This window comes from Patagioenas fasciata, chromosome 7, assembly GCF_037038585.1.
Source record: "Patagioenas fasciata isolate bPatFas1 chromosome 7, bPatFas1.hap1, whole genome shotgun sequence".
Classification (NCBI taxonomy): domain Eukaryota; kingdom Metazoa; phylum Chordata; class Aves; order Columbiformes; family Columbidae; genus Patagioenas; species Patagioenas fasciata.
In genome coordinates, this window is record NC_092526.1 from 2,136,904 (window position 1) to 2,156,226 (window position 19,323).

General features: G+C 46.7%; 1 protein-coding gene across 8 annotated transcripts in view; it reads left to right on the plus strand.

Moving 5' to 3' along the window:
• Positions 1-19,323, plus strand: part of CACNB4 (calcium voltage-gated channel auxiliary subunit beta 4) — a 91,070-nt gene that overhangs the window by 20,753 nt on the left and 50,994 nt on the right. The window contains exon 1 of one of the 8 annotated variants that reach the window (XM_071810662.1): positions 15,553-15,805. The exons of the other annotated variants lie outside the window; for them this stretch is intronic. Coding sequence (XP_071666763.1) covers positions 15,761-15,805 — 45 coding nt within the window. The 5' untranslated portion in view covers positions 15,553-15,760. Of the gene's footprint in view, positions 1-15,552; positions 15,806-19,323 lie in introns of those variants that run through there. 8 annotated transcript variants of the gene reach the window in all.

Sequence of the window (19,323 nt, forward strand, 5' to 3'; positions counted from 1 at the left end):
AAACCCTTCCCTTGCCCCACGGTGGGTCCCAGGTCCCCATGATGGAGAGGTCAGTAAACCCATAAATAAACAAGGTTTTGTGCTGTGAAGCAACCAGAGTGTGCCCTGGCAAGAAAACAGCTGTACCAGATGTGGCTCTTGAGAAGCGTGGAAGTGATGGAAGCGTCGGTGCTGGGGGACGTCCCGTGAGCAAGAGGAGGGACGTGGGAGGAAGGCTGCAGTGAGCCGGGGAACCCGGGGAGGAAAGGAGCCTGAATGCAGCACAATTACCCAGGGCTTTAAAACAGATGGTGAAAAACGTAGTTGTTCTAGCAGGAGGAGAATGGGAAGGATATGATTTCACCGATGACTAGAGAAGATGAATTTGGTGGGTGCATACTTGGGTATTTTTATGTATCTGTTTGTCTGTGATCAGTGAAGCGGAATGGAAATACATTCTTCCTTTTGTGCCCTCCAATTATTTTTCGTGCCAATGCATTCCCGAGCCGTACAGAGGGCGGTTCGTGCACGGTTCTGCTTGAGGCGCTGGATGCCCAGAAAATGCTCAGTGAGGTTGAAATGTCGTGGTAAGAACGCAGTCGGTGAAGGTCTTGGAAATTCACTTGTGCATCACGTCTGTAAGACTTGATACAGAGCTGCAACTCGAGTTCAGGGTATGTTTTCACTCTGCTGGAACACCCATGGGGCCGCTGGCTCATCCGTGCTTCCTCACTTAACTGAAACCGCATGCTGCTCTTCTTATGGAGAGATTCTTGAAATACTTTCCTCCCTTGGATTTGCTTGATGAACGGCACAGGGCAAGCACAAAGCTGCTTTCCCCACCCTGCACTTAGTGTGGTGCCATTTCCTCACTCTAGAAGGTTATTTTAAGTGGTTTTTGTGTTGCTTTGAAATAGCAGAAGCAGGTTAGCAATTTAGTGTTCTCGCCAAGACTATGGCTTTTTATTTTTTGGGTTACTGGACAGAATCCAGCATTGGCTGCTAAGCTTGTTTGTCTTGCTCACACATATATTCAGTGGTCTATAAGAAATGCTGAAAGTCAGAGTCCAGGACAGTATGCATGAGGTATACCTGTCCCACCAATGGTCATAATGTGCTTATTCCAGTCATTAAATGTATTTAAGTGGCTTCGGAATGGGTTGCCTGTACTGTAAATTACCTGTGAAGATGATACTGGCATCTGATGATACTTTGGGGCTGCTTGCTATTTATTTCTGGTTAGCAAACTATGCCTGTGGCTCTCACTACAACAAAAGTTTGGGGTTTTTTTTCTGGAAATAGCTTCTCAGTTTCTTAAAACTGACACTTTAATCTGCATTATGGACATTAGAAAGGTGGAAAAATATTGGGAGCTAATCTCTGTTAATGCTCAGAGGGGAGAGGAAAAGTTGTCTGCAGGTAGAAGAAACACTCTCATTACCCCGGCATCACTGCTCATTTAAGATAAAGGCATTCAAATGTCTATTTTACGATCTGCATAGAATTAAAGACGTTTGGTATTTTAAGAAAATGTTCTCAGGAATGTATCAGAGCCATCGAGATTCACCTGTTGAGTTAGATATTCACAGTTCAGAGTGCAATTCAGCTCGCTGCCATTCCTTTGTCGCCTATGCCCTCACCACCTACTCTCCCACCCCCAAGTTTTAGGTGGGTTCTTCAAAAGATGAATAAAAAACCAAATTAGCTGCACGAAGAAGAATTCAAGGCTTTCAAATGCAGTGGGGAGAGCGGGTGCGCACGTGTGTGGGAAGGAATGAGTCCGCTGACAAAAGACGCTATTAAATCTTTAATACTTGCTTCATGCAACTATGAAAGGTATTGAAGATATTTCATAAAATGTCTTTTATTTGTATGGGTTTTTTTATTTCCGTGACTAAATCTGTAAGGCTGCTCTGCTGAGCTTGGGTTAAATTGCTTGGCTATAAGATGCTGCACATTAACACATATTTGAAGGGCCATTCCCTGTTCTGGAGCTGGTGGTGTTGGGCTGTATTTCTTTGTGATCCATGCCCGCACACATTTCTAGTTATAACGTATTTTTAACGTTGCTGCTTCCTGTACGTTGGCGAAGCAATTCCAGCTGACTACCTTCAGCAAGACCCAGCAGTGCCTCCCCCGTGCAGCGAGGAGGTGCGTTAGTGATGATCCACCCTCCAAGAGGGAGCCAAGGCTGGAGCGCCTTCCCGGGACTGGGAAAAGTGGAAGCACTAGCAAATTATTCTGAGGAGTAGCTGTGAAAATGAACATCCAACAGTGCTGGAATAGCAGTGCAGAAATACCAGGAGCATCAGCCACAAAAGCAGCTGGAGAATGCTGATTCAGCGTTCTCTTGCAATACTTTCATTGCTTGTGTGCTCAAAGCCACACAGCTTTTGTTTCAGTCTGTTCACCTCTCTGATTGATGAGTGAAGAAAGCAGCGAGCCCTTCTACATCTTTCCATTAAGCAAGATTAGTACTATTTATTTATTTTTCACGGTGGACTTTCCCCGCTTCATTTTCTTGCAATGCCTACCGTGCCGTGTCTGTGGATTCCAGTTACTCTGCAAGTGTTCAGTGATTTCTGCTTTGGTTTTTTTTGTTTGGTTTGGTTTTTTTCTTCTCTTTTTGGTCATGGCTGATGGCTGCAGCCTTCCATGTCACCTTCCCATCCCAAATGGGAAGAAAGACCAATTGTGCTGGATGCCAGACAGGGTGGCGTTTGGCCGGGCTGCTCCTGAGATGTGTATCTGGTGCTTTCGGGCCATGTGCAGACTGGAGGCGGTCACTGTAGCCTGAACCACATCACGGTCCCCAGATGTCCAGGTTGGAGTGAGCGGTGGTTGGTGTGGTCAGGAGTGGTGTGGCTGGGGAGGATGGGACAGGTAGACTGGGGGTGTCTGGGTGGATTTTGGATATGAAGTGAACCCGAGGGTAGGAAACGCAGCTGGGACCGGGAACTGGGAAGTGCTTCCTTATAGAATCAGAGAATAGATTGGGTTGGAAGGGACTGTCAAAGGTCCCCCAGTGCCCCCCCTGCCATGACAGGGACATCTTCACCAGCTCAGGTTGCTCGGAGCCCCGTCCAGCCTGGCCTGGGATGTCTCCAGGGATGGTTCAGCCACCACCTCTCTGCCCAACCTGGGCCAGGCTCTCACCACCCTCAGGGCCAACAATTTCTTCCTCATGTCCAGCCTGAATCTCCCTCCTTTAGTTTCAAACCATCACCCCTTGTCCTATCACAACCGACCCTGCTAAACGGTCTGTCCCCATCCTTGTCCCATAGACCAGCCACAGTCCCAGAGCTTCCTCAGGAGGACTGCTCTGTGGCCTGGGACTTGTTCTGTCACAGTTCCTCGCTGGGACTGGCCACGTCCCTCCACCGTGCCACTGTTTTGTCCCAAGCCTGGGGACTCTGGAGGCCCAGCAGGCTGGGGACCCGGTGTTGAAGGACACCATGGCTTCCCTGGGCGGACCTCAGCTCTGGGAACAAAGCCTGGGTGAAATGGAGACCTTGGGAGCCCAGACCTGCATCCACTAAACCCACGGGCTTCTCAGTTTCTCCTGTTCATTGCCCAACCACTGTCACACTACCTGTCGGGACAGAGGAGGAACTGAAAGGGATCTTGGCAGGTTATGAATGTGGGCAGAAAATAAAATGCTAATTGGCTGTGAAAACGCAGTCTGAAGGGGAGTAATCGTAAGTGTACGTTGAACAGATGGGTGGTGAGAAAAACAAGGGCAGAAGTCATCTTCACAAAGGTGAGCACAAAACACACCTGATGTTTCACAGAAACACGTCTTTTGTTGAAGCACAAAGGTGCCATTTTAATGCTCCAAATCTTGGAAACAATTAGAAAAGCAGAGCGAGTTTCAGTGGCATTTTTACCAGTGAACTCCCAATGCCGCACTAAGGGAACAGCTATCTTCAGTAAACTTTGCGTGGGTACTTTAGATGGAACAAAGGCAACTGTTCCCAAAAATCAGAAGATAAAAGCCTCTGAAGTGAGGTCCCTGACAGAAGGTATCAGCTGTGTTTTAACGGTGAGGAGAATTAACCTCTGGAGCAAAGGGAAGCTGGGGCCTGGCCTGGCCTTGACTCTTCAAAATGAGACCAAGTGCCTTCCTGGGAACTTCTCTTCACCCAGTATAAACTATTTTTCCTAACACAGATTTGCAGGCCTCCGTTAAGGGCTGTGGTGTGTAGGTGAAGTTCTACGACTTATAGAATGTCAAACTCAATCACTGTCTGCTCTGAACTTGTGAACGAGTGTCCTCTTACTGTTGGGTTGTCGTGTGGCCACGTTTCTGGATTCGTGCCCCAAATGTGAAGGGGCTGTGCTCATTGAGGCAGTCCCAAGGGTAAACTGAATGATAAAATGGTAAAACTGAAATGTGACTTGTTCCCCCTCTGAGATTTCCTCCATGCCCACCCAATTCTGCTTCAGTCAAGACCAACAGAAGTGACTTCAGAGCACCTCAGTACCAGCTGGGTTTGGGATGGTTCCCAAACCCACACGTTTCCAAGGGCCAAATTTCTGACGGCGCAGGTCGTGCTGGAGATTGACGAAAGCTCCTCGCACACGCTCCATCTGCAGAACGCCACTCGCTATCTTACTCTGCTATTTTTATTCTCCTGAACCAAGAGGTGGCAGCAATATTCACCAGTGAGACATTTGATGGGGTTTATTGGAGTATAACTTTTATTAGCAGTAGGGAGGGTTCAAGTCGTAATTTTATTCCTAGTCTGAAGTGGAATAAACCCAATTTTGCATCATTGCACCAATCTGGCTGAAAATAATGGTTATAAGTTTCTGGTCTGGACCTAAAAGGCGGGGTTACCTTTGGCTGCACAGGGGTCAGTGTTGTAGAAAGTAATAATTACCAAATTTGAACAGGGTGAATATGAGCCTACTCTGTATTCTGCCCATCACAGCAGCTAATGGCAGGTATTTTTTGAGAATAAAATGCAGTGGAAAACACCTACAGAATAAGCTGTCAACAGTATGAGGTCTTTTCCTAAGGCTCTTCCTGCTAAGGGATCAAAGCTTGACCATATCCCTTCAAACTTTGTTAAGCAGAACGTGTAGATTTACAGTGGCTGCAGTACTCAAATAAACATTAAATCCTTTTTTAAGGACAAGCTTTACCCATTTTTGCTTCCATCATTTATTTTAACGGAGTACGGAATTTTTCTACAGTTTGGATAAATATGCCCTTTTATGAATTTTGATTTTTATCACCTTTTAATTCTGTGCTCCCTCATCTGTGTATTGAATTAAATTCTGAGAACATGGGGTTCGAATCTGCTTCTCTATTTCTCATAACGTATATAGGCGGGGACGGCAGAGCTACCATAATTGATTATTCTCAACACTTCCAATTATAACGTTCTGTTTTCTGCTTGTAACCCTGTCAAACTTAGCTGCTCAAGCTGAATTTTTCCATACTTGCTCTCAGATGCCTTCATTATGTGAGAACATTGCGATCATAATGGACATTTTGGTTTGGACAATAGCAAATATTAGACTGTAGATATTGATCCTTCTCCATTTATTCCTACTTTTTGTCTCATAGGCGGTTTTAGATCTAGGACAGAACTTTCCTCTCAGCGATCTATTTAGGGTTTGGGGTTTATTTTTAAGTAGTCTCAGTAAGGATGTTGTCAAAGCCAGAATAAACTAGTCGTTCTGTTCTTTTTTTGTGCATGACTATAGGGTTTGAGACATTAGGGAAAACACATGTCTAACAGCTCAAAGAGTCAGGGGAAAATAATTATAACAGTATTCGTGTGAGTGTTCAGAGCACCAGAAATGACCTGGTCTGATCAAAGTTCTGAACTATACCCGAGCTTCCACAGATTTGCATCTTAATATCATGTGTGTTGGTGCATCATTTCCAACTGGGAATTTTGAAGGTTTACTGGTGGGTTCAAACATCCTGACCTAAAAGCTGAGAAACAGATACTATTCTGTTCTATTTTAGTAGCTCCTCATGCATCAAGGCCCTTTTAGACACATAACATGAAGATGGGCTCTGCTGCTGCAGGGACTTTTAGAATTCCGATTGTTGCCTTTTGTAAGGAAAAGGCAGAAGGCATTTTTAGTCGTCTCTAAGTGCCTCAGATTCGTAAAAGGACTCGTACAGTGCTGCTGGCACGTGGAGCATTTTGCGATGCTGAATGAATTGAGAATGGCGGGTGTTTATCACCCTGAGCAGAGCACGGGTGACTCAGTTCAGCCCAGATTCCCCCGACTTTGCCTGGGGATCCCTGGACTCTTGTCCCGTCCCGAATCACCACTGTACCTGGATTTGGTGGTGCAGACCCCACCTGGCACGAGGTCTCCCTGCAGCCAGGGTAGAGTGTGGAAGGAAGAGGTGACATTCAGACTGTTTTGAGCCACCCTACCTAGCACAAAGTGGCTGTTGGCAAGATTGACCAAGGGCCTTAGTCCTTCCCCTGGAAGTGGTGCCATTTGTGTCCCTCAAGGAGAGTCCAGGTAAGAATTAACAGTGCAAGGGGGTGAACCTCTCAGACAGAGACACATTAAAAATAGATTTTAGGGTAATGATGTTAATCAGTCATCATTTTCAGGATATTTTAGAGAGATTTTGTGTTCTGCCTCTAGGTGGTGAGTCTATCATAAACTCATCGTTGCACCAGGTAGACAGGAAAAGGTCTCACAGAGACTTTGCAGGCAAGAACTCAAATATGCAGAGGCAAATCCTTGAATATTTGTTTTTCTCAATTCCCAGCTATCCTCACTAAATATTTAAAGAAGTCAGGTTGGATAAGTGGCTCCTTGTTCATTGATCTGTTGTTTCTGGATCAGTTTCTCCACTTGGACGGGTGTCATGGAAATCTACTGATACGAACTGAAGAGGTTCCTATGGTCCCTTGCTGTGAAATTCAAAGTGCTGTGTTGCAGGATATGGTAATTGGATTATAAAGCATTCACAAACTCAATAAAATCAACAGGCTAATCAAGCCATCCCTGTAAAATCCCAAGGGGAAGCAGCAGACTATAGATAAGTTCATATAATATTTGCCTAGCTTTATTTATTTATCTATTTATTTATTTATTCCTTTAGCCTCTTAGGAACAACAACAAATTCTTCTTAGCACAAGGACTTCAAAACCCTCTGACTCATTTTCCAACAGCCTTTGCCCTAGTCTAAGTTGCTGAAAATGGAAAGGAGAAATTGTAGTTTTACTGGCTTATCTAAAGGAATAAAACCTCTCCAGTGAGATGATATTTTTTACAGAAGCTGGACTTTTGTTTTAGCTTGCAGGGTCATCTTTGTTGAGCTCCAACTGCCCCGTCAAGGCTTTGTTTTCTCTAAAAAGCTATTACTTGATAGTTACAATTTATCAAAAATATATTCAAAGTAACATTTTTCTGAATGTTTACTGATAAAACTACAACTATTTGAGTGCATTTGGGAAATTAACACTGACCAGGAGCTTTCTGGGCTGTATGACTGTATGAGATTGGAAAATCTTTCTGGTTATGGCTCTGAAGCCTCTGTGACATCCTCCATCCACAAGTTCTGATGAACTCACTTGGAATAGCAGCGTGTGTGGCACCAGCTAATACACTTTTGTTATAATGGGTGTCAGATGGTGCCACCCAGAGGGACATGGACAAGCTGGAGAAGTGGGCCCAAGTGAATCACATGAGGTTCAACAAGGCCAAGTGTGAGGTCTTGCACCTGTGTCAGGGCAACCCCTGGTATCAGTACGGGCTGGGGATGGAGGGGTGGGGAGCAGCCCCCAGGAGATGGACTTGGGGTGCTGGGGGATGAGAGATGGGACACGAGCCAGCAACGTGTGCTTGCAGCCCAGAAGGATGATCATGCCCTGGGCTGTGTCACCAGCAGCGTGGGCAGCAGTGGAGGGAGGGGATTGTCCCCTCTGCCCCGCTCTGAGACCCCCCTGCAGTGCTGGTCCAGCTCTGTCCTCAGCATAGGAGAAGGGGCCAGAGGAGCCACAGGAATGACCCGAGGCTGGAACAGCTCTGCTGGGAGGACAGGCTGAGAGAGCCGGGGTGTTCAGCTGGAGAAGAGAAGCTCTGGGGAGATATTATTACAGCCTTTCTGTACTTAAAAGCGTCCGATAAGAAAGATGGGGGCAGACTTTTCAGCAGGGTGTGTTGTGATAGGACAAGGAGGGGAGATGGACATGAGGAAGAAATTGTTGGCCCTGAGGGTGGTGAGAGCCTGGCCCAGGTTCCCAGAGAGGTGGTGGATGAACCATCCCTGGAGACATCCCAGGCCAGGCTGGACGGGGCTCTGAGCAACCTGAGCTGGTGAAGATGTCCCTGCTCATGGCAGGGGGGGCACTGGGGGAGCTGGGAACGTGACTTCAACACAAACCATCCTGTGATTCTATGCTGAAGGTCTTGAGATGATCCAGATGCAGTTTACCAAACGGCTATGGTGGGATGCGATATACCTGGCATTCCCGGTCACCATGGCCATACTCTTGCTGGGCTCCTTCCCCCGTTCCAGGCCCCAGCAGTTTTGCTTTCTCAGCCCCCGGTGGGTGAGTGTTGCTCTCGTGTGTGTTCCTGTGTGCGTTTCGGTACTGATGAGGCTTTCCAGAATGCAATGGGGACTTTCACTACGTGGGTAAAATGACACCAGCTTCCCATAAACTTTGCAATTCGCTTTTATTGATAGTTTCCCATCATTTCATCAGTTGCAGTCTAAAGTGGTACACAGCAACACGCAGCATCAGCACTTATGGCAGTTAAGGAGATTGATTAGCATTCACAAGAAAAGAAGAGGAGCTTAAAATAAGAAATAAAACAAATGCTTAATCCTTTGGCCCAGATGGGTTTTGGCATGGAAGATAAAGATATATATCTTCTCTAAAACCAGCACTCCCCTATCTTCCTTCCAACAAAAAGATATGACACAGTTCCAGCCATAAAACCACTCTGTCTTTTTGGGTTGGTACCGGTAGCGTGACTCGGTATTTTGGACCTTCGGGCAGTAACAGCGTGGTGGGTGCTGAGAGCTGGGAACTGATGGGAGTTGTGCTGCAGGGAGTTCTCTGTGTCTCGCAACATCTTGCAGGTAATTTTGGATTTGCTTCGCTCTATACCGTGCACCGGTGGGAGCCACAATTAGAGTTGGCTTGAGTTAATAAAGCCTTGGAGTGCATTCCTATCTGGCTCAGGAGCTGCAGATAATCTACTTTTCTTTATCAAAAACACGCTGGAAGGCTGTAACTGTGGTTCTGAGTTTGCCACAGCTCAGCTTCTTGCAAATCTCCATAGTGCCTGCAAGAGGAATTTCACCACTAGTTAAATATAGAGGATACCTACAAATGTAGCCCAGTTACCTCTCTCATTGAAGGTGCTTTCAACGAAGAGAAAGCGACAACTAAGTCTTCACACTCTTTAATTATAGCAGCCTTTACATAACAGTGTCAGATGAATATGTTTTAGAATAGGTGGCACCTCACTTCCTCCAGAAGAACTGTCAAATTAGACCCTACCAGACTAATTTATGACTTGCAATTCAAAGAATTAAAGCATGCCATCCAGTAGTCTCTTTGAATAAAACCTTTAAATGTGCAGAATCCTCTGTGCCACGACATATCCCAAACAGCACAATGCTTCTTTCTTTGGAAATATAAATACGTAGCAATTCATCTGATGGCTTCGAGGACTGCCAAGTACCACAGATGTCATCCTGCTCTCATTGGAAAACAGGGTTAGTGGGGATCTCAAGAGGTTGTTTTATTCGTACCTCCACCCCAAGGCAGAAGCTGTTGTTACTGAACTGGATGCTTATCTAATCTATATTATACAACAGGAAGGGAGAGAGAGAGAAATGGCTTTAGAGGGAGAAGGGGTAAAAATTGGGCTATGCCAAATAACTGAGAAGAGTGAGGAACTGGACTCCTTCCAACTGATGGAAGCAAGTTCTGCCTTAGGTGGATTGCTGGATAATGCTGACTGTCTTTTTCCTTTATATTAATGAAATATATACTTGGGCTGTTTTGCTGCTTTCAACAAGAGCAGCATCACATGGGGGAGAGCGATTTTCCTCAACAGGTCCCAGAATTCAGGCAATGGAAGGTCAAAGCCGATGGTCGTGTTTCATCTGAAGTATGCCATGGGTTTTGGAGCCTTCCGTGTGCTTCAAACTTCTAGAAGGAGCGACTTCATGTCCAAAGGTGCTATTAATGTAGCCATGAATGCTTTTCATTAAAATGCTTTTGCCTGCTGCGGGGATACTGTCTCATTACCCCGGAGCAGGTAAAGAACTTCTCACCATCTTCACTGAGTTGGTGTTTGGTTTTTGTCACTTCAGGGTTAATATTCCTTCTCTGTCCTCCTCCCCAGTAGCAGGAAAAGAGGCCTGCGGTGCCGCTGTGTGACCCGTGGGGAGCTGCTAACAGCCAAATCCCAGGTGAGGGCAGAATTTTGTTGGAGTATGGAAAAGGGAGAACTTGCTGACTTACATTCTGCTTTGCGCACTGCGGTGCTGAGGCGTTTACTCGGCTTGGCAATCTAGTTCCTGCGCTTTTATTCAAATAGCACTTTAGGGTGTTTATGCAAATAGTTCATTGCTACATCTCCTGACAGAACCATACGAGAGCTGTCATTTGATTGTGTAATCATCAGATTGGGCTTTAAATAAAGTGTCTTGCGGTTCTGTACGAGACTCATGCCCTGGGAAAAGCAGTATTTCCACATTTGGATAGCTCAGAAATGACTAAATAATTGATATTCTGGAATATATGGATACAACAGACTTCCTTTGTACTTCAGAAGGGGTTGGTTCTAATAAAAAAAAGAGAATATGAATGATCTATAGTGGGATCAGAGTATTTGGAGGAAGCCAAGTATTTCAGAGGTCTGTGGGATGCTCAGAGTATTCTGACTTAAAATCCGTTCTACCCCCGAGCCTAATAGGGTGCAGTAAAGCATTTATTTAAACGTACTGAAGAAAATGTGTTAGTCTGGGTTTATCCCCAGTGACTTACTGATCATTAGAAGTCTTAGAAGACCCTTTCCAAATGCTGAAACTATTGCAGGTAGTGATATATGTCTTTAGTGATGGGACAGCCTGGTTTTTGACAGAAGCACTGAGTAGGTCCTATAGAAACTGTATTGGGTTTTAATCTTTGTTGACATCTGCTTTAAAATCCCCTGTGCCTTTGGGAACATGTGGAGTTGTGGGCTGAGATCAAAGGGCATCATATGCTCCCTGCATACAACATTGCAGTAAATCCGTGTGAAACCTACTTCCCGGTGGTCCTGCTGCCATCCTCAGAGCATGGACGTCTGTGGTGAGGAACGTCCCATGTGCCTATGGAGGGTGCAATGCCACACGATTAAATCCTAGGAAAAGCAGAGAGCAGACTGCTCAAAATACCTGTTTACCAGCCTTTGAAGATCACTGTCATAAATCAACGATACAGACAAAATGTATAATGCAGCAACTCATACTCAAAAAGAAGGTATTTTAAAGGATTTGACCTTAAAAAGAGCGAGTTCAGCTCAGGTACTCATTTCATGTCTTCGCAGCTCTGTGTTCACACACACACACAAGCTGGTGGATTTTTGGATGCAGGTTGTTTAGCGTTAGCCGAGTGCAGGCTGAGGGTGACAGGTACCAGAGCCCTTCTCTGTGGCCTGAGGCAGTGGAATTCCCAGCCCAATAATATCAGATCATTGTATTCCCTTTCAGAAACAGGCCAGGGATGATTTTGATCTTTGAAAACCTTCAGTTAACGTGCGACCCTCATCTCTTATTGTTGTGGATTTGTTTGTTTGTTTGGATCACTCCTTGGGAAGCTGAAAAAGATGAAGCTTTTAACTGTCTCTCCCATTGCGCTCTTCCCATTTTGCCTGTGCTAAACTATCCTATAAGTTGAAACCAAAGAGATTTGACTTTCCGGAAGCCAACAGAGATGACCACCCATATATCCAGTGTAGCGTGGTGTCCCTAACTGTAAAAACACAACATGCTTTTACTGAGTAATGCCCCATACTCCAGCAGGCATATATAGTTACCTGCATTACAGCTGACAGTGGAATAGCAATGGCTGATAGATTTTGAGTTATTTTCCTTAGCTCGTACGTTCTCCCCTCTGCAAATCTCCCTTGCTCCCTGTTTCTGAGCTCCATCCAGCCTCCTGTCCCTTTGGTACATTCTGAGAGCCTGATTGACTTATCAGTTCCCAAAGAGCTGAACATCTTCCTCTCCTGCTTCGCTGTGTTACCTCTACTGGTTCCTGTTGCGTGTTTCTCGGATGAGTTACCTCATAATATTCAATGGTCTTTGATTTAGAGTTCCTCTGTATTACAGGTATTTGTATTTTTGCATTTTAGGCACATGCCTGTGAAAAAAACAAACAACTTATAAATACAGGGGTTCCTGTATTTAGTTGGCTCTTCTAATAATTTTCTCCACCTCATACCATGAGAACAGGCATTAGATGTGTGCGTCTGGGCGGACTGAGGTTTGCTCTGTCTCAGGGGGGCAGTTCAGGTCCCCACCATGTCCCGGTCCCTGCACGGGGAGGGCATGGGCAGGACCCTGTGCTGGTGGCCCTGGGGAGGTGTTGGGGACAGGACTGTCACACCTGCCCACAGCGCTTCTACCAAACTGGGAAGAAGCAGTTTGAGGTTCCCCAGGGGTTGCTCAGAGCCCCTGCCCTGGCTGAACAGCACTATATTTTAGGCACCTGAGCTTGAAGCAGGTTGTATGGCTGTCACTTATGTTTAGATCTTTTTCAAGTACAATCCCTCTTTAATGAGCTGTGTGTGTATTTTTATAGCATCTTTTAGGAGCCTTTCAAGTTGAGTCATTAAATATCTATTTTTAATAACCTCTGCGTCTTAAAAGGACAGTGTGAAATGTAAGTACTTGAAATCAAATAGTGATTCCCCTGACTTCTGACTTAAATGATTTCATTACAAATTTATGTGAAGTTCAGACACTTTTTCTTTTCTTCTTGTGATTTCATGGCCTTTTTTTTTTTGTTTTGAGTTGACAAATTATTCTGATGTTGCACTTTAAAATTCCTTCTCATTTTAAATTTTAATAGTCTGCCACCAGCAATGTTTGTATTTCTTTACATTTGTAACATCACAGTGGGGAGGGGAAGGGACCTGCTCCATAGCACGGGTCCTAAGAATTGATCCATTCACTCCTGTATAGGGAGCTTAATGAGAATTTTAAAGACAACCTGAGATGCTGAAATCCCCCTCCAGGAAGGAGCCAGTTAAGTGTCAGTCACAGAGGTGGTTTCTGGCACCTGACCAAGCGTTCTACCAGGAGTGGTTTGACACAAGTCACTTGGCCCAATGATCTCGAGGATCGTTTCCAACCAGTATGAGTCTATGCAGTGCTGTCTTGTTTGAAACAGGCCACTAAAAACATCCGAGATTTATTATTAACCGCTTGTTGTGATTCGTATGTTGGGTTAACATTGGTAATGAGCTCGTTGCACAGGGCTAGAGGTGAAGTTGCGATTCCTTGGAAGATCTCATAGTCTGAGAACTCAATCCCAAAAAACACTTCAAGAGACCTAAACCTTAACCATGAGATTCTTCAGTGGATCATCAGTTGGACTCCATATGTAGATACATAAGCTCTTGCAAACAAGGTTATATAGACAGAAGAACACACGGAAGGCATAGAGGTAGTAAATCGGGAATAAGACTTGCCATAACTTTGTGATTCTGTGTGAATCTTTGATTAAATTTGGAAGAGGTTGGGAATATGGGGAGAATAACACCTTTGGCTTTGCTTCAGATGTCTGTTGGACACTTCCCAAGTGATTAGTGGTAACTTTGCAGAACTAAATTAAGCCTTTGCAAGGAATAGTAAATTAAGCAAACGGAAAAGAAAGATAGGAGGTGTTTGTGAACATGGGGATGTGGGATCTGATCGCACTGAGGATGGGATTTAAAATAATCGTTTTAATAAGGACAGGAAGTAAGTAGTAAATTTGTTTTCCTGTAATTTCTTTTATTATTATTGATCTGCCTTTTTATCACATAGGGCTATTCTTTAGTGTTATGCTTGCTCACTACAAATTTTAATGTTTTGGGAAGGAGAATCATTCAGTGCTAAGAGATGGGAAGTCGGGAGACATGCATGTGAAGGGCTGTCGGTGTGACTGTGCAGTTAATTAGCTCCTCGGGATGTGGTTTCTTCACCTGTGGGCTGAGGTTTGTGTGTCCCCTGGACATACTGTGGGGGTTTGTTTGCTTCGTTTTCAGACCTTGGTGGGGGGTGGGTTGTGTTTCTCCTCAGAAACCAACCACTGTTCTCTGAGATCTTGAAGAAGTGAGGCTGGGGCAAATAAAGAAAGAAATACCCTCGCTATTTCACAGAATCCCAGAATGTCAGGGACTGGAAGGGATCTGGAAAGCTCATCCAGTGCAATCCCCCCATGGAGCAGGAACACCCAGCTGAGGTTCCACAGGAAGGTGTCCAGGCGGGTTTGAATGGCTGCAGAGAAGGAGACTCCACAACCTCCCTGGGCAGCCTGGGCCAGGCTCTGCCACCCTCACCCCAAACAAGTTTCTTCTCAAATTTAAATGGAACCTCTTGTGTTCCAGTTTGTAGCCCTTGCCCCTTGTGTCCTGTCACTGGTTGTCACCCAGAAGAGCCTGGCTCCATCCTCCTGACACTCCCCCTTTCCATATTGATCCCCAGGAATGAGTCCCCCCTCAGTCTCCTCTTCTCCAGCTCCAGAGCCCCAGCTCCCTCAGCCTTTCCTCACACGGGAGATGCTCCACTCCCTTCAGCATCTTGGTGGCTGCGCTGGACTCTCTCCAGCAGTTCCCTGTCCTTCTGGAACTGAGGGGCCACAACTGGACACAATATTCCAGGTGTGGTCTCCCCAGGGCAGAGCAGAGGGGCAGGAGAACCTCTCTGACCTACTGACCACCCCCTTCTAACCCACCCCAGGTACCATTCGCTTCCTGGCCACAAGGGCCCAGTGCTGGCTCATGGTCACCCTGCTGTCCCCAGGACCCCCAGCTCCCTTTCCCCTACACTGCTCTCCAACAGGTCGTTCCCCAACTTATCCTGGAACGTGGGGTTGTTCCTGTCCAGATTCAAGACTCTACACTTGCCCTTGTTCTATTTTATTACATTTTTTCCCCACCCAGCTCTCCAGCCTGTCCAGGTCTCTGGATGGCAGCACAGCTTCCAGTGTCACCACTTCTCCCAGTTCGGTGTCACCAGCAAACTTGGTGACAGTGCACTCTAGTCCCTCATACAACCACTGATGAATATATTGAATAGTACTGGTAATATATTGAATATTACTGGGTTTTTTGCCCCTCGTTGGGCACCCTGGCAGGAGGTGGCCCCGCCGCCGTCAGGCAGCAGGTGCTGTGAGGCGGTGGTGGGGGTCACCGGTGCTCGGCTGCGCCCGCAAGGCGGTGGTAAGCGCCGCGTCACAGCCAATGGCGGCGCGGCGGTAGAGCATGGCAGCCAATGGCGGCGCAGCGGCCGCGCGTCGCAGCCAATGAGGCGCGGCGGCGCGGGGAGCGGGCCGCGGCGGGCGGGAAGGCGCGGAGCGGAACGGAGCGGGGGGGCTGCGGGGCGGCGCGGCGCCGGCAGCGGCACCTGCGGCGGCACCCGGTGGGCGCGGGAGGCGGCGCCGCGGCTGGGGCGTCCGCAGCGCTGAGAGGGCAGGACCGGCCCCGCCGCCGCACAGGCCTCCGCCTTCCCCTCCCCCGCGGCGCCTCGCAGCGCCGGTTCCGCACCGAGAGAGGCGCCCGGCGTCAGCGGACCTCCATGTACGACAACTTGTACCTGCATGGATTTGAAGACTCGGAGGCGGTGAGTGAGGCGGGGGGAACCGCGAACATAACCCCGAACCCCCCGGCTGGAGCCGCCCGAAATGTTCCCCCGTTACATAACGGGGGGAGCGGCGGCGGTTCGGGGTCCCGCAGCCGTGGGCAGGCGGCTCCGGGCGGGCAGCGCCGGCTCCCGCTGCCGGTGCGTTCAGCGGCACCGCGGGGAGAGCCGCTGGTTCCAGCCGCACAAGTTGCGCACCTGCCGCCGGTATCGCACGGATCTCGTTGGGACGGACGGACGGACAGAGCAGCCGTGCGGGCCCGTGGTGGCCAAGGCGTCGCCGCGGGTGACAGGGGCTGTGTTGCCCGAAAGAAACCGGGACAGGCCGGGGTCGTTGGTTGGGAGGCGATCTCCCCGCCGGCATCACCGAATGTGCAGCAGCCTGGCTGGGCAGCCGGGGCCGTCCCTCACAAAATGGTTCTCTTGCATCACAGCGGCCCCGTTACCGTGGTCAGATGCCCAAAATAAGCATCGTCAGGGGCGGTTGTCCAAGTACTGTGGGTTTTTTTAATTATTTATTGTATTTTATTGTATTTATTTCCAGCGCTAGCTGCGCAGGAACCCCCCGGAGCAGAATCACTCGGGGCGAGGGAACTGCCGGGATTGCCGCGGCGATGAGCACCCCGTTCCATATTAAACAGGGATCTGTTACATAAGGCCTTGTGGCCAGCTCGTAAAATGCACAGATTATACCATAAAATAGAGTGTACGTCAATGCAGACGTATGTATCGTGTGATGTGGCATCCCCAGGAGAGCGGACAGGACTCTGTGTCGCTTCTGATGAGGATTTTTGCCTCACCTGGCAATGAGGTTGTGTCGGTCTAGGGCTGGGAAGTGTAAATCTGTCTATGTGTTGCCTCATGTACCAGCAACTTGTTTTAGCATCTGTTAATTTCAGAGGGAGGGGAACCAGGACTGTGCAGAATTGAAATTAACTAATGCGACATGCTGTGCTGAGAGGAAACCCCGTGCATTTGAATTCTTTCAAAACTATGTGTTTGAATTCTTTCAAAACTCTGCTGCTTTGGGTCAATTTAGAAATTCCTGCCTTTTTAGTACGCGTGTGTTAATTTGCGTTGTCTCTCGCTGCTGCTTGCAAGTTGCCATGCCAAGTGCATATGAGTGTGTTGGTTCCTTCGGGGATGTGTTTTAGGATCCGACTGGGTGTCTCTGTAAACCAGGCAAAGCGTGAATTCCTGGGGACTGTTCTCAGTCCCGAATATGTCTTGTGCTGGGATAATGTCTTTCAGCAACGTATAAATATGCAACTTCAGTATAAAAGGCAACTTAAAAGCATAATAGTATGGATAAGGCTAATTTGCTGGATAGTTGTTGCTGTAGAAGGAATGTTTTAGCTGTAAAAGGCGGATTTCAAAGTTCACTACAGAACACAGAGAGATGTCTGGTGGGATTCGAGGGTGCTTCTGAGATGCTGAACTCCATGTGTTTCAGTAAAGCCCCTCTGGTTTCTTCCAAGAACATTATTTGGGAAAAGCGGTTTAAGCAGTTTGGACGACAGCAGAAGAGCTGTTACACAGGCATCTGCGTTAGATTGCACTGTAAGAATCGTGTTCATAACAGAGGAACTCGGTTTTTAGCTGCCTGCTTTGAAAGGTTGGCATGAAAAAGTAATTTCCAAGTTCTTAAATACACTTGACTAGTTAATGATAATGCTGTTTACAGCTTTTGTAATTTACAGTCTCTCAGCACTTGAGAATGTTTGTGATAAACTCAACTTGTGGAATTGTGGGAATATGTGAGAATCTCAGCTTTCATTAACAAAAATAACCCCCAAACCAAACCACCAAACCCTAAAATCAATCTAGATCTCCCAGTCATATGGAAAAGCTGGAGGCTGTAAACTCCAAAGGCTCAGACACAAAGCAGGTAAAATTCCCCAAGTGTTTGTTTGCTTTATGCTCCTGAACCACTTGCTTCTAACGTTATACCTTATTATTATTTTGGATTCTGACTCATGAGTTGAAAACGCCCGCTGAGACAATATTCTGGCAAACAGGTAGCGTGATGGGTCATATGAGTATTACTTTCATGCCAAAGAAAGCCAACGTAATAGAATTAATATAGTGAAAAACAAATCAAGGGTAGAATACTGGTTCCCCCTGGTTAAGAGAAAATGAGTGAGAGCGTGGAAAGGTGGAAGGAAAGGCCTCGGTTGTTCTGGGGTTTAGGACGTGGAAGGCTCAGCCCAGATGTTGTGCAGCTGGTGAACTGCGGGGTCTACAAGCTGATGTACCCAATGGGCTCTGTCATCCCCTGAAGCAGGGGAGATGCGGTCCAGGACTTGTGCTGCCTGCACTGGTTCTGGCATCAAATAAATCACATCAAGATGTGTCATTCTAATACAGTAGCATCTTCCTAAAGTAGACGTTTGCCCTCATTGAATCCATGCAGCAGTTTTCTATAGTAATGGCCTAATAGTCATAGCGAGAAATAAGAGCTAACAAATGATTGTGGTTTTTTACCCCAGTTTTCATTGTTTTGCACGTGGACCATGTTCACTCTGTGTTTTCTCTGATGGAAATCCTGGTGTGCGTCCGAAGTAGCAGAAAACGGTTGGAACATGCTGAACTAGTGGTGTTTACTCTGATCTGTCTCAACCTTCAGCCTGGCAGGCAGCTCATCTGGGTCAAGCCTAACCAGAGCTGAGCTGGCTTTAGGCGCTCTCCTAGGCAGCACTTGTGCGAAAATGCGGTAGGAGCTAAAGCTGCGCCTAGCTCTAAAACAAAAACCTACATGCCCTCCTTCCTTGGGGTTTGTAGAGACTAACTATTGAGCTGGGTTTATTGCGGTAATTGTGCTTCTTAGGAATGAAAGCAATGGGAAGAGCAGCAGTTGCGATCAAGGGTTAACCTCTGTGGATCTTCGCTGGGCTGAAATAGATGCGTGTGGCTGAGTGCCTCTGAACCGCTTCACACAAACATAGCAGTGTTATAGTTGGTGTGCTGTTCGGCTGATTTCTGACTTCCAATATCCACAGTGAGGTTTTTTCAGTCATAAACCCGCACCTGTTATAAGTCCTATGTATACGTATCAAATTTTAATTTGCACTGGAGGAAAAGGTGAAGGATCAGTGTATGGCACTGACACAGAGTATGCCTGCTCACTTTTAGAAAGCTACAATAAAATCACACCATTTAAAGACAGGGAAGCTGAGGTGTGTGCTGAGTTCATACCTGGTCTCTTCTGGTAGAAAACACATGGATTAACTGATCAGAGGATGCTCTAGGAAAAGTGTGCAGGTGACATTTTCCTCTTAAAACCAGGAACAAACATGACATTTTCTTATCGGCAAACAAATATATAGATGATTTTTGTAGTTGAAGCTGTTATTGTAGTGTGTATATGTGCATATATATAGAATATATGTAAAAATACATATTATTATTTATATATATATACAAAGAAGTGGGCTGGGCGTGTGCATGAGTATTAGAATCCATTACCAGCTGGGATGATTAATGTGAAGTAGATGATGCAC